This window comes from Nerophis lumbriciformis, linkage group LG05, assembly GCF_033978685.3.
Source record: "Nerophis lumbriciformis linkage group LG05, RoL_Nlum_v2.1, whole genome shotgun sequence".
In the NCBI taxonomy this organism is placed as follows: Eukaryota; Metazoa; Chordata; class Actinopteri; order Syngnathiformes; family Syngnathidae; genus Nerophis; species Nerophis lumbriciformis.
The window spans coordinates 46,686,071-46,710,127 of record NC_084552.2 but is presented as its reverse complement, the minus strand read 5'-3'; the positions used below and the strand labels follow the sequence as shown (position 1 = coordinate 46,710,127).

At 37.1% G+C, this 24,057-nt stretch overlaps 2 protein-coding genes across 19 annotated transcripts in view; both read left to right on the top strand.

Annotated features, from left to right (window-relative positions):
- Positions 1-2,300, top strand: part of LOC133605969 (ELKS/Rab6-interacting/CAST family member 1-like) — a 149,292-nt gene extending 146,992 nt beyond the window's left edge. For all 18 annotated transcript variants that reach the window (XM_061959423.2, XM_061959421.2, XM_061959422.2 and 15 more), the window contains one exon: positions 1,803-2,300. In XM_061959423.2, the coding sequence (XP_061815407.1) occupies positions 1,803-1,940 (138 nt within the window). In that variant the 3' untranslated portion in view covers positions 1,941-2,300. The remainder of the gene's footprint in view (positions 1-1,802) is intronic.
- Positions 2,301-3,443: 1,143 nt separating this feature from the next.
- The window catches only part of wnt5b (wingless-type MMTV integration site family, member 5b), a 105,866-nt gene continuing 85,252 nt past the window's right edge, over positions 3,444-24,057 (top strand). The window contains exon 1 of the mRNA XM_061959972.2: positions 3,444-5,880. The gene's annotated coding sequence lies outside the window, so the exon portion shown is untranslated. The remainder of the gene's footprint in view (positions 5,881-24,057) is intronic.

Below are 24,057 nucleotides of genomic sequence, written 5' to 3'. Positions count from 1 at the left end.
CATACATTTGGTTCAAGGCTGGGATGGTTTTAAATTCTTAATCTGCTTCTTATCTTATCTTTACTGCCGTGTTTTTCTGACGGGTTGCGGCCAAAAAAAGCAGTAAAGCTGTAAATAAAGCAAATATGTTGTTTTGCAACACTCCTAATAAATGTCCACATATTGGGCATTCTTTTATTTTGTTTGACCTATTTTTTTAAATTGTATTGTTTTTTTATGTCACGCTCCAATTACATGTGTCCATGGAAACATTTTGTTGTCATTTGAAATGACTTGCATTTAATTCATATTTACTTTTGTATAGTTATTTGGTATTTTTATGCTAATTTTTATGTGCTTTTAAGCATTGTCTTTCCATAAAGCAAATACAATTTCATTATAATCTCACTTTAATGAGCCACGTTAAATACGTTCCTTCAAATATAATACTTAAAAAACAGTGTAATATATGTATAGGGAATATTTTCATGGGATTGATATGACTCATTAACAACGTCAGTACTACCAGATGCTTTACAAATGACTTCAAAAAACATTCAGATGCCGTTGAGTTGAGAGCAGTGAAGAGTTCATTTAACCTTTTGAAACTGACACGCACACACACGTACTATACATACGTACATATATATACAGTCGTGGTCAAAAGTTGACATGCACTTGTAAAGAACATAATGTCATGGCTGTCTTGAGTTTCCAATCATTTCTACAATTTTTATTTTTTTGTGATAGAGTGAATGGAGCACACACATATGAATTTATTATGGGTCTACTGAAAATGTGACCAAATCTGCTGGGTCAAAAGTATACATACAGCAATGTTAATATTTGCTTACATGTCCCTTGGCAAGTTTCACTGCAATAAGGCGCTTTTGGTAGCCATCCACAAGCTTCTGGCAAGCTTCTGGTTGAATTTTTGACCACTCCTCTTTGCAAAATTGGTGCAGTTCAACTAAATGTGTTGGTTTTCTGACATGGACTTGTTTCTTCAGCATTGTCCACACGTTTAAGTCAGGACTTTGAGAAGGCCATTCTAAAACCTTAATTCTAGCCTGATTTAGCCATTCCTTTACCACTTTTGACGTGTGTTTGGGGTCATTGTCCTGTTGGAACACCCAACTGCGCCCAACACCCAACCTCCGGGCTGATGATTTGCAGACACAACCACAATGTAATGTTTTTTTAATTCGAGTTAGTGTGTATCTGTGGGAGTCACTGTAAAAGTCATCATTCATTTTGTAGAATCGATAAGAAAAGATGAACATTTATGATACATACAAAGATATTATATACATAGTTAAGTCAAAAGTCTTTATTTTAATTTCATTGTTTTTATATATTGTATTATTTTACTTCATTTAATATTTTGCTGATCTAATTTTTGCTTTAAATAGGTAACATAAAAGAAGAAGAAAAGAAAGCCTTTTATTTTATTTTAATTATGTAACAGAACAATGTACCTGCATTTTATTTAATTTGGGAATATTTGTGTTCATTTGTGTTTGTGTTAAATGAGGTTTAGGTTTGAAAACCAGACGACAATATAACATTTTATTTAGGCTATTTTGTTCCTTGCTTTATTTTAGATCATATTAATTCATTTGATTTATTTTTGTTGTAAAGACAGACATGTGCTTATATCAATTAGTTGTATTTATTATTATATTTTATAATTAATCATACTGTTATTATACTGTAATTATTTTATAGCTTGACATAAAAACTTTAAACGAGATACATTTTTAATTTTATATATTTGATTTAATTGAAATAGAATATTTTTTTGTGTTCCTTTTGCCCGGCAGTTGGAGGCGGAGTTAGTGTTGTGCGAGAGGGAGGGGGCGGAGCTTCAGGAGTACGCCAACCAGGTCCTGCAGCAGATCGCCGACCGCTGCCCCGACATTTTGGAGCAGGTGGTCAACGCTCTGGAGGACAGCAGCTGACAAAGTGGACGTCCATCGGCGGAGATGTCCACAATCCTACATAATAATAATGAATAATTTGTGTGCACAGTGAGTGTTGACGTGCACGTTGTCGTCTTCGTCTCCTTCTGGACTCAGTGACTGACTCGCAGTAATTCATCCTTGACTTTACACTTTTACGTGTGACAACTTAAGGAAGGAATATTCTTGTTATAAGTGGGGAGAAGACGTAAAAGTTACATATTTTTGCTTTTGCTAATATACTGTATATGCATACAGTATATGATATGTGTGTATATAAAACTACAATTTAGGACAGATGAGAATCATCAAAGTGTGGATGAAAAAATTTAATAAAATAGGAAAACACTTTTCCTCACAGTGTGTGTGGAGTATCATTTTGTATAGTATCATTTTATATACAGTAGTATCATATTCTGGATTGTGTTTTGGGGATTCAGCTCGAGGACATTATCTGCTTTCACGTGCACACTGCAGTCTTATCTTGCCACTGCTTTATTTTCCTTTGCTCCCACATTGTAATGACTTTATTCTTCTCTATCTCTGTGGCTTCAGCATCCTGCTACGCTTCCACTTGGTTCACACCAAACACATGACATCATCTTGACATTTCACCTTCAATTGGAGAACAAAGCTGATTTGTCCACTATAAACCATATGAACTCCAGCTCCTTAAAAACCTACTGCAAAACACTTTTCAAAGATCCTCTCTATGATAGGAGGGCTCTGCTGTTCTGAAGGACCAACTTCTGCATAAATGCTAGTCAAAGGGGGGGGGGGTTATGGTATTTTTTTTTTGTCATAAAAAAATACAATCATGTGTGCTTACGGACTGTATCCCTGCAGACTGTATTGATATATATTGATATATAATGTAGGAACCAAAAATATTAATAACAAAAAGAAACAACCCTTTTGTGCGAATGAGTGTAAATGTGGGTGGGAGGTTTTTTGGGTTGGTGCACTAATTGTAAGTGTATCTTGTGTTTTTTTGTTGATTTAATAAAAATAGAAAAATATATTTTTTTATTTATTTCTTGTGCGGCCCGGTACTAATCGATCCACGGATCGGTACCGGGCCGTGGCCCGGTGGTTGAGGACCACTGTTCTATATGACAGCAGAACTCTCTGAAGGACTTACCGCAAATGTGCCAGTCAAAAATCCTCTATATGACAAGATCTCTCTTGTGTTTTTAAGGACATACTGAAAAATGCTAGTCAAAGATCCTCTACATCAGTGGTCCCCAACCACCGGGCCGCGGCCCGGTACCAGTCCGTGGATTGATTGGTACCAGGCCGCACAAGAAATTAAAAAATTAAAAAATAACTTCTTTTTTTTTAAATTAAATCAACATAAAAAACACAAGATACACTTACAATTAGTGCACCAACCCAAAAAACCTCCCTCCCACATTCACTCATTCACACAAAAGGGTTGTTTCTTTCTGTTATTAATATTTCTGGTTCCTACATTATATATCAATATAGATCAATACAGTCTGCAGGGATACAGTCCGTAAGCACACATGATTGTATTTCTTTATGACAAAAAAAACAACAAAAAACACACAAAAACATTTTTGTTTCTGGGTGTTGTTGATAAACGGTTTTCGCCTTGCATAGGAGAGTTTTAACTTGCACTTACAGATGTAGCGACCAACTGTAGTTACTGACAGTGGGTTTCTGAAGTGTTCCTGAGCCCATGTGGTGATATCCTTTACACACTGATGTCGCTTGTTGATGCAGTACAGCCTGAGGGATCGAAGGTCACGGGCTTAGCTGCTTACGTGCAGTGATTTCTCCAGATTCTCTGAACCCTTTGATGATATTACGGACCGTAGATGGTGAAATCCCTAAATTCCTTGCAATAGCTGGTTGAGAAAGGTTTTTCTTAAACTGTTCAACAATTTGCTCACGCATTTGTTGACAAAGTGGTGACCCTCGCCCCATCCTTGTTTGTGAATGACTGAGCATTTCATGGAATCTACTTTTATACCCAATCATGGCACCCACCTGTTCCCAATTTGCCTGTTCAAGTGTGGGATGTTCCAAATAAGTGTTTGATGAGCATTCCTCAACTTTATCAGTATTTATTGCCACCTTTCCCAACTTCTTTGTCACGTGTTGCTGGCATCAAATTCTAAAGTTAATGATTATTTGCAAAAAAAAAAAAAAAAAAAAGTTGATCAGTTTGAACATCAAATATGTTGTCTTTGTGGCATATTCAACTGAATATGGGTTGAAAATGATTTGCAAATCATTGTATTCCGTTTATATTTACATCTAACACAATTTCCCAACTCATATGGAAACAGGGTTTGTACATATAGCAATACTTAACCATAAATGTAATTCATCACATTCGTAAGGACAGAATGATCTTAAGCCGGATCAAAACCTTCCATAAAAGCTCAAGTCTGGTCTCCCAATTCTGACACAAATTGTACATCTTAAATATAACAACGTTTAATTATCACTCGATTCATTATATGTCAATATTGAGAATGTTTTTTTCAATAACAATTTAACAATATTTTCATTATTACTGCAGAACTGCACTGCTGTATACTGGCAGGTGTTCCTAATATATTGTCCAAAACATATTGTTACATATAAATACTTGTCATGTTTTTTATGAATGCAAATGAACAAAAATCAATATGAATGAATATGTTCAATGAAAACATTTTAAAATAAAGATGACGAAAACCACTAATCTCCAAATTAAAGCAAATCTTTAAGGCCAACACAAATAGACAGACAACATTGTACTCAAATATTAAATGATAATACAATATATAATACAAATAATAATAATCAGTTGTAAAATGTTCTATACTGTATGAGTGGTCTATGGCGCCAGACTTAAGGATCAGTGTATTCCTTTAAGTTTGATTTATGGTCTCCACAAGGAGGTGTTGGTTCAAATCCCATTTCTGACACGACGTCCATAGTTTAGAAACACTCAAAATGTACAAAAAAAATATGTAAGTACATCTTCAGGCTCCATCTAGTGGTACAACCAAAACATTACTTGATTAAAGTAAAGGGTTTTATTTTCCTATAACAGTGTTACTGTTCAAACTGTGTGTAATGTTACAGTTGCCAAAAATATTAAATATACTTGTTTTTAAAACCTCTGCCTTGATTTTTAATGAATACTTAGGCCTACTAGGCTATTGTATTTTAATGTAGGTCATTCTGGTGGTACTTGGAGAGTCAAGTTTTTTCTGAGGTGGCACTTATAGTGAAAAGAGTTTGAGAAGCACTCCTCTACAAAATAAAAACAAACAGTAGATTGTATCTTAGAAAGGATAATATACATAGTAGTTGCATTCAAGGCATTGACAAATAAAAGAGATGACATCAACTTATGTTTTGAATATTGATGCAAAGATGCTGTGAAAGTGAGCCTCTACCGCGCATGCGCCATGATGGCCTCATTAAGGAGGCGTAAATTCAACAACTTCTCCTTCATATCTTCTTTTTCCCCTAAATTTGCTGCACTTTGACGGACACACCTTCTTCAGTTGAAACACCTCCTTCTAGCCTCCTCTTCCTCCTCACTGTGACACTTTTCCCTTCACGGAGAAGCAGACTGGAACAAGTTTTAGTGTGTCAACTCAACAAGCTCGTTAACAAGTTAGCATAACCCGACATTTCACTTCCGTGTTGTTCTTCTTCGCTGTTGGAGGACCTAAGTGTTCATTTCTCCTCATTCTCTTCACACCTGCACTAGCTTCTTGTTGCTGTGGACTCTTTTTTTTTTTTTAAGGATTTTACCCCACTGGACGCTTTTTAAGTGTCTTTCCTTTTCATAAATGGACTTTGCGGGACTTTAGGAAGTTTTTAAGGTGAAATCGTCGCCACTGTCAAAATAAAAGCCCAACGAAGTGGAGCTGATCCACTTTCCGCACTTTTCTGAGCAAAACAAGATAAGGTAAGAACAAAACATTTATTTTAAAAGTTATGTCATTTACATGAACTAAAAAGTGTCTTTCTGGACATTTTAACTATCATCTTGAAGTTTTTGAACATTGTTCAATACTTTTCCTCCACTGTTGCTGGCTGCTTATGAAAAAATGTGCTCATATGTCAACTGGTGGTGAAATGCAATGTGTGTATTTAGTCTAAATACTATGCAGTGATTCTATTTTGGGTGAATGATGCACAAATGTTTCTCTCAGCATGGAAACCAACTTGATGTTTTCTGTGCATCAACTTACTAGAGAGTTTGTAGTGTTGTGTGTTCTGTAAAGTGAATGTTTAGTCATGTGTGTTTAGCTTTAGTGTTAGGAAGTCCCTGCTGAACTTTGACCTCAGAGCATCAGACTGTGTGCACTAGAAGCAAAACTGTTTCAGGTACCCTTTAAAGTTGTCCAACGATAATAATGACATTTACAATATTTGTACATTTGTTTATGTATTCTTCTTTATTTGTCATATCTATTCAGGTGTGTTTAGGTTGGATGCTGTGATGTCATATCATAATGTGTTTACTTTTCAAAGAAAATGTGTGTTTTGTCCACTAGCTGTAGTACTATGTGCTCAATTGTAGTTGTTTTATGAAAGGCTGTGGTCAGCTGGCGAGCCGCTTTGGTGTCACTACTGCAAACCAACAAGCAATCTAACCTCCTCTGACCTGATTTCATCACGTCCACAAGTCATTGCGAGCTTCATCTTCCTCTGTTAGTTTGTTTACTTCTGGGGAGCAAAATCATCCACAATACATTTGTGTGATATTTCTATAGCATCCAATGCAATATCTATGCAAAAGTGGCCAGTTAACTTATTTATACTTCTTCCTTTTCTATTTCTATGGCATCCAATGCAACATCTATTCAAAAGTGGCCAGTTAACTTATTTATACTGCTTACTTTTCTATTTCTATGGCATCCAATGCAATATCTATTCAAAAGTGGCCAGTTAACTTATTTATACTTCTTACTTTTCTATTTCTATAGCATCCAATGCAATATCTACTCATAAGTGGCCAGTTAACTTATTTATACTTATTAATTTTCTATTTCTATAGCATCCAATGCAATATCTATTAAAAAGTGGCCAGTTAACTTATTTATACTTCTTCCTTTTCTATTTCTATGGCATCCAATGCAATATCTATTAAAAAGTGGCCAGTTAACTTATTTATACTTCTTTCTTTTCTATTTCTATGGCATCCAATGCAATATCTATTAAAAATTGGCCAGTTAACTTATTTATACTTCTTACTTTTCTATTTCTATGGCATCCAATGCAATATCTATTAAAAAGTGGCCAGTTAACTTATTTATACTTCTTTCTTTTCTATTTCTATGGCATCCAATGCAATATCTATTAAAAAGTGGCCAGTTAACTTATTTAGACTTCTTACTTTTCTATTTCTATGGCATCCAATGCAATATCTATTAAAAAGTGGCCAGTTAACTTATTTATACTTCTTTCTTTTCTATTTCTATGGCATCCAATGCAATATCTATTAAAAAGTGGCCAGTTAACTTATTTAGACTTCTTACTTTTCTATTTCTATAGCATCCAATGCAATATCTATTCAAAAGTGGCCAGTTAACTTATTTATACTTCTTACTTTTTCAGTGGCACAAGAGTGTCAACACATGTCTATGTCTGTTATTTATAAGCATATTATTAAATCAATACATATCTGACACTGTCAATCAAAAGTGAAGGCCCCGTCATTCAGATGAGAAGAAACGCTTCCTCCTACTGGTAACTCCTCGCTACTACAACCCATCAAACCGTATGTTGTCTTAGTTTAGGAGCTTATTGATACATTTCACAAATAAAATATGCACGCATGTTTATCTTTTGTGTGCATCATTTCAGAGCTTATTATAAATTTGCAAATCTTTGATCAGAAGCATCAAACTGATTTGTTTTTTTTATATTCTATTCAGGATCCTCATTAAATTGTGTTGCTGTTTGCTAAAACATTTGCATGGAAAAACACCTCAATAACACATTTTATTTATGTTTCTTTCCAGCATGTTGCAGCATATTTTAGCACGTATTTTCACACATTTCTTCCCTGCTTTCTTCCCTGCTGCTAAATCACTTACATGAACATTACCTGTGCACAAATTTGACGGCAGTCCTAGCGCTCACAGACAGAGGGCGCTGCATCACTGACACAAGTGGACATGCACATCAATGGGGCACAGGGGTCAGCTCCACTATGGGGTTTTTAAACACTAAACTTTACCCACTTGATCTTTTTTCAGATGATCTTTGATTCAAAATGAGGCCGAGCTTGCTTTGTTCCATTGTTTCCAGGTAGAAAAGCGCTATACAAGTATAACCCATTTACCATTTTTTTAGTTCTTGCATCCATTGCATCATCGTCTCTGCATGGATGTGCCGTGATGCTTTCATGGATGTATTGCAATACGTTTCTCAAATATCTTATATATCAGTGATTCCTAACCAATATCTCGCGGTAAATTAGTGCACCGTGAGATAATCGGTTATGCTGCGGGAAATGATCCAAATTGACATATTTGATCCAAAAACGAATATTTATTTACTGCAAATATTATAGCTGTTATGCCAGCGAAATATTGTGACAGGCAGAACAATGGGATGCTCTTCAAAGCTCACAGGTGTCAAACTCACCGCCACATCACATTATGTGGCCCGTGAAAGCTTGCAAATAATGTGTCAATAAAATACTTTATCTTTTCTTACAAATTGTATTCATTTTGGCAGAAAGTAATACATGTACTGCATGCAATTACATATATTTTTAACTTCATTGTTATCCAATAATGCAACAAATATTATTTTATCATACATTACAAACATTTTTGGTTAAACTAAAAATAAATGCTTAAATATCTGCTTGACCTATGATTTCAAAGCAAGTTATCCATCAAATTGTACACTGTATAAAATGGCAATATATTTTGCGGTAAAAAAACAGACAAACTGGCAGCTCTGTCGCCAGAATGTTACTTTTAAAAAAAAAAAAAAAAAAAAGAGGAACCTTTTATTTCCCATTTGCAGTAATCAACAACTGTAGATTTTACGGTAAAACACTGGCAAATCAGTCACCTATTTTTTATATTTTTATTTTTAAAACAGTGGCAACATTTTTCTATTTACGGTAATATTCTGTAAAAATAGAGGAATAAATCAATTGAAAAAACACTCTAAATTTTAAGGTAAAATATATATATTTTTATCGTAAAATCTACAGATATGTTTTCAGTGTATGTAAAAATAAAATGCATAGGAAATTGTGTAATATCATTATGCAAATCCTTAAACATTTATATTCATATATATTCACTGTTACAAGCGGCCCTCTGAGGGCAGCCATAACGGCGATGTGGCCCTCAGTGAAAACGAGTTTGACACCCCCGCACTAGATGGTAGAAGGCACATAATTAACCTGTTATTCAACTGCTGCCATATTCATACTACATGATGTGAGATTTTTCTAATGTATGTCAAATATGTGCCTTGGTTCAAAAAATACATGTTGGTTGGTAAACACTGCTCTATATGACATATGTTTGCAGTTTTTTAAACTACTACAAAAAAACGCCATTCTCAAACTGTCCTTTTAGTGGTATGCCAAAGAATAACTTAGTTAAATATTCAAACGCTGTGTTACTGTTTTAATTGTGTGTAATGTTACACTGCCCAAAAGTATCAAATATACTTGTCAAATAAAACGTCTGCCTTGTTTTTAATGAATACTTAAGCCTATTACGCTACTATATTTTAATGTTGGTCATTATTGTAGCACCTAGAGAGCAAAATGTTTTCTGGGGTGGAACTTAGTGAAATAACAATGACATAAATGTTGTTTTTACAAATGTGCTGCAGAAAAGTAAGTTTTCAACTCAGTGTTGCTGCCAGTATTATTCATTTCTATTAGATGAAGTGGAGGATGGGACAGCTTTTGCTTTATATTTTTTTTAACGACATTTAGGAATTGAGATCATCAATATTTTTCTAGCAAATAAGTGACTTTTTAGAGGCAAAGATGGCGAAAAAGTGGAGGTTTTTTTTTTGTGTGTGTTGTGACTCAACAGAAGTCAATGCTCTTCTTATTCTTCTTGCCAACTCTTCTGTGGGCACGGTGCCATGCAGAGAGAAGCACCTTAATAAGATGGATGTGGAACTGCAGCAGCTGGAAGAGGATGAGGATGAGGCGTTAAAAGCAGAGGAGATAGCAGGAGATGCGATACAGGAGGCGAGGAGAGCAGAGCAGCAGATAAGTGTGGGGATGACAGTGGAGAGGATGAAGAGATAAGAAGAGGAGGAGGAGGAGGCACAAGAGAGGCGAGACAAAAGGAGATTAGAAAAATAGATAAAGATCAATAGATGGAGATAGACAACAAAGACAGAAAATACAAAAGAGAAAGTGTGAGACTCGGAAAGAGAGAGAGAAAGAGAGAGAGCTGGGCAGACAGCCAATACTCCCCAGAGAGAGAGAGAGAGAGAGAGAGAGAGAGAGAGAGAGGTCAGAGCTACGGACACGTCTCGTGTGTATGTGTGTGTGTTCGTGCGCGTGTGTTTGTGTGTGCGTGTGCGTGTGCGTGAGGCGTGGTGAGGATGAAGTAAGAATGCAGAGGAGTAGAGCATGCAGTAGAGCGCAGAGAGAGGACGACTTGTGTAAAGCTGGAAATACAACCTTGAAAATGTTTTAACACGTGTGTGCGTGCGTATGCATGTGTACTTTGTATCACAAGTATTGAAGCCAGTGTATGAAAACAAAATGAATTCACTTACATAATAACCTCCTGAAAAGCAATGTCCTCTGCAGAGGACGTTTATTTTATGGCTGCAGCTATCAATTATTTTAGTAATCTATCGATTAGTTTGTTCGATTAATCGAGTAATCGGATAAAACACACTTTCTAACCTCAATTTACTCATATTTTAGAGGAAATAGTTGTTCTTCTTGACTTATCCTTCATTCTTTTTTTATAACAAATCATCAACATTGAAACTGCACTTTTAACAATAAAAATATCACCGCCATTGTTCGCCGCCACACAGATCATGACACACACACCATCACACTAATGTGTGCTCTATTGCAGTGACCGTGTGGAAACTATGTTCAAGTTTTTAAAGTTCCATGCGGTCCATATTTGATCACTTTTACTCGTTAAACCAGGGGTGTCAAACGTATGGCTGGAGGGCTGGATCAGGCCCACTAACAGGTTTTATCCGGCCCGCGGGATGAGTTTAAGTATAAAAATTAACCTGAAATGTTTTAATGAAAGAAACAGCTGTTCTAAATGTGTCCACTGGATGTCGCAATAGCAATTATTTGTATCTTTGGAGATGATCCTACATATGTACAAAATAAACCACATGATGTTAGTACATCAGTCGAGGAAAAAGCAAACTACATGAATAACATGCTGTAATTTGATTTTGATATCATTTTTTAAAATCCTGATGGATTGAAAATTAACACCAATGAGTTGACTGATGAACATTATCACATAATTTATTCAGAAAATATAAATAACGACAAATAAATATATAATACTATTAATCGCAACATGTAAGTGTAAAAAAAAAAAAAACTACATTATGATTTGTACATTTTCAGATTGTGCTTGTTCTATTTTTAAACAAAGAAAACAATCTGAAGTTGTCTTTATTTTTAAGTTATCGTGCCGTGATTTTACCAGTTCGGCCCATTTGGGAATAGATTTTTCTCCTTGTGGCCCCCGATCTAAAATGAGTTTGACACCCCTGCGTTGAACGATTAATCAAAACAACAGAATTTAAAATCAAAGCTCTTTTCTAATCAAACTAATTATTTGAATTGATTAATCATTGTGCCCCCTCCTTTATTTTTGTATTTATTTTGTCAGAGTCACATTAAAAAACGTTTTATGCAAAACACCAATGTCCACTGCAGAGGACACTGCTTCTCTAAGAGGTTGTTGTGTGAAATGTGAATAAAAGTTTCTTTTAATGGCCTCCATCACTCTTGTTTACACCACCTTTCAAGTCAACAGTGCATAACAATACACGTCATCAAATCACTGACTCATGCATGTTATCACTCCATTAAATGACCATTAAACTCCTGCTTAATTGCCCGCAATATGGTGGCAACAGTAATCTCACAGACACTCTATTAGGTACACCTGCACAACGTCTGCCTGTGCATGTGTGCATACATCAATAATAATTATGTTGTATAATAATGTCGTAACCCATTTGTGCTCCTTTGCATTTACTTGAGCCCTTCTTGGACGCCATGTGTTTATCTTTGTGTGGCTGTGTGTGTGTGTGTGTGTGTATGTGCCATCCCTCACTCTTGTGTGGGAGTTGTGTGTGTGTGTGTGTGTGTGTGTGTGTGTGTGTGTGTGTGTGTGTGTGTGTGTGTGTGTGTGTGTGTGTGTGTGTGTGTGTGTGTGTGTGTGTGTGCGTGCGTGTGCGTGTTCTTGTATTCCTACCCTTCTTGAGACATCACCAAGGAAAAGTACCTTCCATATGAGGATCGGTGAACAAATTCGGACCGGAATCATGGTCCCAATACGGACAACCATTGCATCTAATAGAGAATGTCTCATTTGCATCCCTGGTGGTGAAATCTATCAAAATTAGGGTGGTCCCAAAAAGGAGGGATTTTTCATATTGACTGTGTGTCGATTTTAAAAGTGCTCCCCCTCTGGTCAACATATGATATAACAAGTGTGTGTAAAAAATATTAAGTGCTCCCCCTCTGGCCCACATATGTAATAAATGTGTGGAAGAAATTGAAATGCGCCCCCTTTGGCCAAAATTAATAAAATAAATACTGTATGTATATGTATATAAAGACATACTGTAATAACTTGAAGTAAATAATGAAGATTTAAAACCAATTACAAAAAAATATATACAAAAAACTAAAAGCTTACCTTTTTTATATTGGCATAGTTTATATATATTATTGATGTTGTAAATACAAATCTTTATATATCTAGAAAGGGTGGTCCTAAAGAGGTAGGCATTTTTCTTAGGTCTCCAGAAGGTAACAAATACAAGAACGTGTGTGTGTGTGTGTGTGTGTGTGTGTGTGTGTGTGTGTGTGTGTGTGTGTGTGTGTGTGTGTGTGTGTGTGTGTGTGTGTGTGTCCTTGTATTTCTACCCTTCTTGAGACATCAACAAGGAAATGTACTTTCCATATGAGGACCGGTGAACAAGTTGTAATAGAGAATGTCTCATTTGCACCCCTGGTGGTGAAATCTATCAAAATTAGGGTGGTCCCAAAAAGGAGCGATTTTTCAAATTGACTGTGTGTCTGTTTTAAAAGTGCGCCCCCTCTGGTCAACATATGAAATAACAATATATGTAATAACCACTGTGTGGCTAAAATTAATACAATAAATCAAATAAATATGTATATAGACACATAATGTAATAACTTGAATATTAAAAAACAATTACAAACAAAAAATTCAACAACAAAAACATTTACTAAAAGCAGTCTTTTTCTCACAATTTGTCGACTTTTTTCTCATAAAATTGGGAACAATTTCTCATATTATTTCTGTTTCTGTAATATTGCAATATTGTCTTGTAAAATCATAACTTTTTTATGTAAAATTATTACTTTTTAATGCAAAATGGTGACATTTGTCATAACATTCTGACATTTATTACAATATTGCCAATTTTTGTGTTGTTCTTGTAAAATAGTGAAATTTTTTTGAGTAAAATTATGACTTTTCTCATAATTTTGCCAAGTAACATTGAGATTATTATTATAATATTGCCAAAATGTTTTCATATAAAATTGTGACTTTTGTCGAGTAAAATGACGACTCTTTTCAGAAAATTGCCAAAACGTTAAGCTTTTCTTGTAAAACTGCGGCTGTTGTTGAGTAAAATTCCAACTTTTATCATAATGCACAAATGTTGAGTTTTTCTTGTAAAATCTTGACTTCCGTTGAGTAAAATTACGACATTTATTATAATACAGCCAAAATTCGAAGTTTTTCTTGTGAAATTGTGACCTTTTTCTTGTGAAATTCCAACTCATTTTTCAAAACAAGCTTTTTCATATTTGCATAGTATGTACCTTATTTTCCGCACTATAAGGCGCACCTAAAAACCTCCAATTTTCTCAAAAGCTGACAGTGCGCCTTATAATCCGGTGCGCCTTATATATGGACCAATATTGAGCCACAACAGGTCTCGCAACCCCGGCCTCTACTGTAGCGTCTATTCTATGCGCCTTATAATGCGGTGCGCCTTATAATGCGGTGCACCTTATATATGAACAAAGTTTTAAAATAGGCCATTCCTTGAAGGTGCGCCTTATAGTCCGGTGCGCCTTATAGTGCGGAAAATACGGTATATAATATTATTGTTGTAAATACAAATGTTTATACATCTAGAAAGTGTGGTCCTAAAGAGTTAGGCATTTTTCGGAGGTCTCAAGAAGGTAAGAAATACAAGAATGTGTGTGTGTGTGTGTGTGTGTGTGTGTGTGTGTGTGTGTGTGTGTGTGTGTGTGTGTGTGTGTGTGTGTGTGTGTGTGTGTGTGTGTGTGTGTGTGTGTGTGTGTGTGTGTGTGTGTGTGTGTGTGTGTGTGTGTGTGTGTGTGTGTGCGCGCGTGCGTGCGTGCGCCATCCCTCACTCTTGTGTGTGTGTGCGCGCGTGTGTGTGCGTGTCTCTGCGCCTTTGCCACAAGCCTCAGCGAAATGCAGCCAGCATGACGGAGAATGACAGGTTGATTTATGGCGAGGCTATAAGTAGAATGACTACTGCTGTAGTGTGTGTGTGTGTGTGTGTGTGTGTGTGTGTGTGTGTGTGTGTGTGTGTGTGTGTGTGTGTGTGTGTGTGTGTGTGTGTGTGTGTGTGTGTGTGTGTGTGTGTGTGTGTGTGTGTGTGTGTGTGTGTGTGTGTGTGTGTGTGTGTGAGGCAGGAGTGGCAACATGGATGAAAGAGTGGAATATGAGGGAGTGATGATCAGGAGAGGAAAACAGGTAAAACAGACGAACAGGAAGAAACTAAAATTTGGAAATTAAATTAGCTGTTTTGCATATTTCCAAAATCTACTGCAGGAACAAAAAAGTCCTGACATTATCTCCACTTTGTGTCTCCATTTAAATTTATTTTTTGTCAGTTATTATCTGTACAGTAAAAGTGCACAACAATCACATCTTGTATGGATGATCATAATGCAGATTTAGTCTTAAAAGGGACCCATTATGCAAAACCAACCTATTGGTGCCTGTTTTTGTGCATTTGGGATCTGCATAAATCCTGGAAAATTATACAATAATCTCGCCTGCCTTCATATTTCCTCTAAACAAGCTCGTTTGACATTTGCTTCTGACGTCAGCGGATATCTCCATATTTGGTTGAAATTTACCCTAAGATCTTTGCGCGAGGCTGCTATTGTAGTCCCACGTTGTAGTCAATAAGCTCTATCCTCTTGTTGTGGGGCAGATTGGCGCGTACATGCCAGTGTTCGTTTTGACAGCAGTTAATACATTTTTTTTTCGTCATAGTCTTGTGATGAAAATGTGTTTTAGTTTTAGTCACATTGTGATGAGGTGGCGACTTGTCCAGGGTGTACCCCCGCCTTCCGCCCGAATGCAGCTGAGATAGGCTCCAGCACCCCCCACGACCCCGAAAGGGACAAGCGGTAGGAAATGGATGGATGGGTTTTAGTCACATTTTATTAATCTAAATTGATTTAGTTTTAGTCTAGTTTTTGTTGACTGAATTCCTCACATTTTAGTCGACTTAACATTTCTAAAAAAAAATTTTTTTTCAAATGTTGAATAATATATGACTAAAATGGTCATATGAAGAAACAAACACGTTTTATTCTATATTGTATATAACTACACTGAGTGAATTGCTGTATTGGCCACTGTCCTGTTTTAATACAGCAACCAGTGTTATAAATCTAAAATGTGTATGTATCTCACATACCCGTATTTCTTTGTGTGTTAGCTAAGCTTGAAAAATGACAAATCTGCTCTTTTGGGTTGTCAAGTTGTGCAATTAATACCTGAACAGTGTGCCAAGGACATCGAATAAAATGCACTTAAAGGGTATACTGCTTATTAAATTGGCAGACAAGCTCACAATGTGTACAACAAAAATAGTGGTAGAGTAAGCGGTCTACCGTCTTTAATAGTAACAGTCATTCAGTATAGTATGAGTCATTTGGAAATAGTAGCTTCGACCTATTTACTGTTGCAAAGATGTTTGGATAGTTAGCCTGCAGACGGCGCTTCAAGTTGGTTGTAATATTACCGGAGCTAATCGAGCCACAGGTTTATAACCTGTGTCGTTGTCCACCGCGGCAAAGGGGAAGTGGGTCCATATGCCTTCTCTTTCTTCCAGGTGTAGAAGACTTATTGTATTGAGGTGTGTAACAATACAGTAGGGATGTATCAATATAAACATTTTATATGGGACGGCGTGGCGCAGTGGAAGAATGGCTGTGCGCGACCCGAGGGTCCCTGGTTCAATCCCCACCTAGTACCAACCTCGTCATGTCCGTTGTGTCCTGAGCAAGACACTTCACCCTTGCTCCTGATGGGTGCTGGTTAGCGCCTTGCATGGCAGCTCCCTCCATCAGTGTGTGAATGTGTGTGTGACTGGGTAAATGTGGAAGTAGTGTCAAAGCGCTTTGAGTACCTTGAAGGTAGAAAAGCGCTATACAAGTACATATACAAGTATCATTATTTATCATTATTATTTATATCATGGTTACTGTGACCAAAACTATCACGGTAATCATTATTATTGCGGTATTATTGAATGTACTCAAAAAATATTTATACACTCACACTGATATCGTTAGACCAAGTTATTTTATTTTTAAACATAAATAAAATAGACATATTGTTATAAAACCCATTATTTTGCATGTTTTGTGTTTTTTATGCTTCACTGATAGTGTTTTAGTCTTAGTATTCCATCCATCCATCCATTTTCTACCGCTTATTCCCTTAGGGGTCGCGGGGGTTCTTTCTGTTTTAATGGATAAACCTTTGTTGTTGTAAATATGTATTTGTACTGCATTTGTACTGTACTTGCACTTTAAGTATATGTATTATTTCTGGTGGGCGTTGTGTCCTTCTCTGTTCAGTGGTCCTTGAACACACCACATTGTTAAAACAACTCTGTCTCTTTTCCTCTGACTAAAGATTGATCATCATAATTCCGTTCTAAGAGAAAACATCCTGTAGTTTCAATGTAAACAATATAATGGCTTAGTTGCTCAGACAGTAATGTGTTAATATACGTTTAGATCGGGTATGTTGTGTTATAATGGGAAAAGACATTAACGTCTTTTGTTTAGATGTTAGCATTTAAGCTAGCGAGCTGGCGACAAACCGTCCGTACGTTTATCAAAGTGCAGTTATCAATCTTGGTTTTTCGCTCATTTTAATTTAAAAGGGTAATACTAACTGTCGGGAGTTTTACCGTGATTATCATTACTACCGATTATTGTTACACCCTTACAATTCAGTCTTGTTTTCCCAGTGAAAAATCCAAACACTGATTCGCCTAAAGATGAAATTAAGTATGATTGGATTTCATGTCTGTCAACATTTTCGTCTCGTTTTTATTGGTTGACTAAATTGTCAATTAATTTTGTCGTTGTTTTAGTCAAAGTGCATTTGTTGTGATTAGTTATTGTCCTGTTTTAGTCAAATTATTAAATTATTCAAAATATTGTTATACACTGAATATTTTTACACTGATTTTTGTCAGCAAAATTTGATTAAAATAATTCAGTTCACAAAATTCAAGTGCAAAAAATCCAGTTACATAAATTCAGTGTAAAAAAAAAAGCTTTCGTAATAAAGACACAAATTAACCTCTATAGAGACAGTTTGTAAAACATAAGACCGTTTGTAAAACATAATCTAAGCAAAACTTTGACCAAAGAACTACTATTACATGTTATGTTTTAAATGTAGAAAAAAAATCATATGACCCCTTTAGTCTGAGATTTGTGCACAATGTTTGAGGGGGGAATGTAGTTTATGTTCATAGATAATAATGTTGGATCTTTGAGTTCAGCAGCTCACGAAAGATGGGAGAACAAAAAGAACACACATTCATTATATTTTTGTTGAGTTTCAAATCTTTTTTAATATGAAATATCAAAATTAAATGTAACATAATGTATTAAATTGTCAATAAATTAAATTGATTGTGAAAAAATATAAATACAAATCCCTGATATGATTTATTTCATGATCAATTTATATATTGTATATTTTGTCAATAATGTAATGACATTTATATTCATATTTTACAGTTTTATTCCGTGCAGGGAAGCGCATTTAAAAAATGTCTTCATGTAAGAAAGCAATGACTTGCCCGGATTTAATTAGATTTTAGATTTTTTAACATTCCATTCGCAGCCTCACAATGATGAAATATAATAGAATAGACAAGAGCTTTTAATTTGAAACAGCAGGCGTTCAGCGTCTTCTATTCTGACGCTTTAATTCAATCGGACGTGTGCGTGTGAAATGTAAGTGGAGATAACTGTCATCATGACACAAACACACACACACACACACATTTACACACCTGTTCCCATCATAACCTGCTACTGAAGATGACATTATGATGAAAACATTATCTTGCTTGTATGAATGGACAACAGGAGTTGAATATATATATAGAATATGATAGAGCTGCATTGAAATGGAGAGAAAGAGAGAGTAGCTTTGATGTTGCTCCTGTTAGCCTTAGAGTTTGTCTAGTCATGCTGCCACGACACCCCCCAACCCCAACGCACACACACGAACACTTACAGGTCCAGCCCTTGGGCTTTGTTGATTATTTCTGCTGGGACGATCAAAGGCAGCCAAAGCCTCCCTGCCATCTATCTGTTTGTCTTTCGGGCATCAATCCGTCCGGCCATCATTTGGTCGGTCTAGGTATGGGTCGGTCAATTTGTTGATCCATGCGTCTGTCGGTCAGTTGGTCTGTATATCTTTTGTATATCTTTTATCGTTTTGTCCGTCGGTGGATCAGTCCGTCTGTCCGCTCGTCGCCTGAGCCGTCTGGCTGTTGGTCGTTTCGTTTCTGTCCTTCTGTCTGTCGGTCGGTTTGTCGATCTATCCATCTACACTATATTGACAAAAGTATTTGGCCACCCATCCAAATGATCAGAATCAGGTGTCCTAATCACTTGGCCCAGCCACAGGTGTATAAAATCAAGCACTTAGGCATGGAGACTGTTTCTACAAACATTTGTGAAAGAATGGGGCGCTCTCAGGAGCTCAGTGATTTCCAGCGTGGAACTGTCATAGGATGCCACCTGTGCAACAAATTCAGTCGTGAAATTTCCTCACTCCTTAATATTCCAAAGTCAACTGTCGGCTTTATTATAAGAAAATGGAAGAGTTTGGGAACAACAGCAATTCAGTAAACTGACACAGAGGGGGCAGCGAATGCTGAAGCGCATAGTGCAAAGAGGTCGCCAACTTTCTGCACAGTCAGTTGCTAAAGCTCCAAACTTCATGTTACCTTCCAAATAGCCCACGTACAGTACGCAGAGAGCTTCATGGAATGGGTTTCCATGGCCGAGCAGCTGCATCTAAACCATACATCACCAAGTCCAATGCAAAGCGTCAGATGCAGTGGAGTAAAGCACGTCACCACTGGACTCTAGAGCAGTGGAGACGCGTTCTCTGGAGTGATGAATCACGCTTTTCCATCTGGCAATCTGATGGAAGAGTCTGGGTTTGGAGGTTGCCAGGAGAACGCTACATTTCGGACTGCATTGTGCAGAGTGTGAAATTTGTTGGTGGAGGTATTATGGTGTGGGGTTGTTTTTCAGGAGTTGGGCTTGGCCCCTTACTTCCTGTGAAAGGAACTTTGAATGTTCCAGGATACCAAAACATTTTGGACAATTCCATGCTCCCAACCTTGTGGGAACAGTTTGGAGCGGGCCCCTTCCTCTTCCAACATGACTGTGCACCAGTGCACAAAGCAAGGTCCATAAAGACATGGATGGCAGAGTCTGGTGTGGATGAACTTGACTTGCCTGGACAGAGTCCTGACCTGAACCCGAGAGAATGGGATGGGATGAATTAGAACAGAGACTGAGAGTTTGTGCTGCAAGGGATTCTGGGTATTTGTTCTGTTGTGTTTATGTTGTGTTACGGTGCGGATGTTCTCCCGAAATGTGTTTGTCATTCTTGTTTGGTGTGGGTTCACAGTGTGGCGCATATTTGTAACAGTGTTAAAGTTGTTTATACGGCCACCCTCAGTGTGACCTGTATGGCTGTTGATCAAGTATGCATTGCATTCGCTTGTGTGTGTGTAAAAGCTGCATATATTATGTGACAGGCTGTTTGTATGGAGAAAAAGCGGGCGTGACGACAGGTTGTAGAGGACGCTAAATGCAGTGCCTTTAAAGCACGCCTCCAATATTGTTGTCCGGGTGGAAATCGGGAGAAATTCGGGAGAATGGGTGCCCCGGGAGGGGCACTGAAATTCGGGAGTCTCCCGGGAAAATCAGGAGGGTTGGCAAGTATGGTGTGTGAATGTGTGTGTGAATGGGTGAATGTGGAAATAGTGTCAAAGTGCTTTGAGTACCTTGAAGGTAGAAAAGCGCTATAAAATAACCCACTTACCATTTGAACTGTTTGGTCTCACGTGATGAATAATGGGAATCCTTTTACTTTATTTCTTTGGTGCTGACAACCTTACCTTGAAATAAAATTCTGTGTGTGTGGGGGAGAGATGCATAGATAATCGTAATAATCGTAATAATCGTTGAATATTTCAAATTACAATGGCACACCCCTAGTATCTACTGACACAGCAAAACTGTATATCCGCAAGCTTGAAGCCTATTCTTCATCTTATGCCTTTTTTATTCTTTACTTTGCTTGTTTTCCGTGTGTGTGTGTGTGTGTGTGTGTGTGTGTGTGTGTGTGTGTGTGTGTGTGTGTGTGTGTGTGTGTGTGTGTGTGTGTGTGTGTGTGTGTGTGTGTGTGTGTGTGTGTGTGTGTGCGTGCAGTAATCCCAGCAGAGAGTGCCAGGCTGTTCATGAATTCTCTCTGAGCCCAGGAGCCTGAAGGTCTAACCTCCTGTTGAACTCCTGCACTTGTGTGTGTGTGTGTGTGTGTGTGTGTGTGTGTGTGTGTGTGTGTGTGTGTGATTGTGTGTCTGTTGTTGTGAGGACACGTTGTTTAACACACTTGTTGGGGGTGGTAGTGTATTGCAACCATGAAATCCTGTATATTACTGTATTACTGGTTGCTTTCTGCCTTTGCATATTTTTTTGGGCTTCTCTCCAAGTCTCCATTGCTTTAGGCCACATTTAAGGGTTATTAAAGGCGAGCTCTTTGTCTGTGCGTGTGTGGACTCCAGGGCAATGGCCCTTCCTCCCACGTCCAGTAAGGAAATACCAAATTAGTCCCTTTCTCTGTAGAAGATGTAAAACACTCTGTTTGTCATTTTCCCCTCCAACGTGAAGTCTACTCGAAAGGACCAACATGAAGAGTGTGTGCGTTTTCATGCTAGAGGTGTGCCAGGCCGCCTGCCATGCCAGCCTGCCTGAGCCTCAGGAGTCCCGCTGGGGGTGGAGGTCTCAGGCCAAGCCCCCCTGCCATCACTGGCATGCTGGGTAGGAGCAGGAGGGGTGCGTGAGGTGTGTGTTTGGTGGGGGTTTGAGGGAGGCAGGGGGTTGTGTTGACACAGGAAGCAGTCATGACCAGCAGAGGAGCTGAGATCCTGGTGAAGCTGGATTGTGAGAGGAATGTTGGGAATTTGGGGAGCGATAGAAGTGGGAGCTGAGGATGCTCCATCTTCTTCTTGTGAATATCTTCAATCAAGTTATGTTTGCAATTAATAAAAAAAGAATGCACACAACTGCAAGCATAGTATATTTTTTTTCAATAGGAATGAAAATATTTTATAGGACTTTATCTTGATGACTTCTCTGATTCATACATCACATGTATGGATATAATCCTCATTAACATGCAAACATGCCCTAGAGACTGTCATAGGAATGGCATTGGAGCAATTTGATTTGATAATAGTAATAATCACTTTTATTTGTGGGCTCTTTTCCGGACCTTTAAGAGCCACAATAAAAACAATGGTAAAAAGATGTAGTTGAATAGATGTTTAAACGTCGCTGATAGAAACAGCACATTGTTGAGTCAACTGTAATAACAATAATTCCTGTGATGAAGTTGTTGCACTAACTGTAATAACAGCATAAAGGTGTTTTTGGCTCACATTTTGGTTTTTATTGGTTCTCCAGCATATTCCAAAAATAATTTTTGTAGTGATATATTGTTAGATGTTACATTAATTTGCTTTGTTGGATGCAGATGTTTTGTTCAGAATAAGATGCGGTCATACAAAAAATGGGTAACACTTAAGTTTGGGGAACACATATTCACCATTAATTAGTTTCTTATCAACATGCAAATTCGTAACATATTGGCTCTTAATTAGTCATTATTAAGTACTTATTAATGCCTTATTCTGCATGACCTTATTATACAACCAGTAAGCCATTAACTCAGAGTCTTTCCTCAATAACCTCAGACTTATTGCTTCTTAGTAACCCTAACCCTAACCCTTATATGTTCCCCTAGTGTCCAAATAACTCTAAATTAAGTCTTTGTTACTTTAATAAGCAACTAATTAATGACAAATATGTTCCCCATGCTAAAGTGTTACCAAAAAATTTAATGATAACTAGAATTTGCAATCCCAGTAGGAATTGTGTGTGAATGCCCCAATGCTGAAGCTGAACTGTAATGCTGATTGGATGTAGAATGACTGTTGGAATCGTTTAAATGTTGAAGAGCTGACGCTGACATGAAACGGAGTATCGCAAACCATGATTTTTCAGTTTAATCATATAAAATTAGCAAAAATAGCTAGCGTAAAATCTTAGCATGCTAACGTTCCCACAAGTATGCTAACAGTAAACGTGCGTCAGCTCCGAGTATCCCAAACCAGGATTTTCAGGTTTAAACATACAATATTAACAAACAAAAAAAGATGGGATAAAACATTAGCATGCTAATGTTCTCACAAGTGGTGTAGAAAAACATGTGTGTGAATAGACTTTTAAATAATGGTCATTAAAAATACATTACATTTAGGGATGTGCCAATTGATTAGCCACCTATCAGTATCAGCCAAAATTCCTGAAAAAGCAAATTATCGCCATTGTCAATTAAACATTTTTTATTGGACTAAATATTCTATTTATTTTTAGTCTGCCGTCTGACAAGTACATACGCACATTAATCTCACAATGCTCCTGTACCGGTACTTTAACCATGGATGTTACCTGACAGGTGTGGTGTTGTCAGTGAGCAGGTCAATAATACGCCAAAATGAGTGACTGTTGTACTCACTAACTAATTTTACTCAAATAAACCTGACAGGGACTTTAGATTAAAATGTTAGCAAGTTTTGATCAAATATATGATGTACATTCAAACTAAAACATTTGATTTATGTTCCTATATGACATTTTGACAATAAAATTGCATTTGTGTTCAAATATTGTGGTCTTTTGTTAAAGTTTTTTAAAGCAAAGTGCAAGCGAGTAATTACCTGTGATTAATCGAGATTAATCCATATTTAAAAGTGTGATTAATTTAAATTTTAAAATGTATCATTTGACAGCACTCATTTAAAAATTAATAAATCAAATTAAAAATAAAATATTCATTTATATTAAATACTACATTACATCATTGGAGGGAACGCTGAGCGCACATTGCTGCTTGGAGTGAGGAGAAACTTCACGTCTGTTTGGATTACATTTAAGTGTATTAATAACATAAAATGTAGATTGTTACTCGAACTCTACCAACCGGGCGGTATAGCTCGGTTGGTAGAGTGGCCGTGCCAGCAACTTGAGGGTTCCAGGTGTGATACCCGCTTCCGCCATCCTAGTCACTGCCGTTGTGTCCTTGAGCAAGACACTTTACCCACCTGCTCCCAGTGCCGCCCACACCGGTTTAAATGTAACTTCGATATTGGTTTTCACTATGTAAAGCGCTTTGAGTCACTAGAGAAAAAGCGCTATATAAATATATAATTCACTTTGATTCACTTTAGTAAGATTCAATACAAGCTCAGCAGGAACAAATAC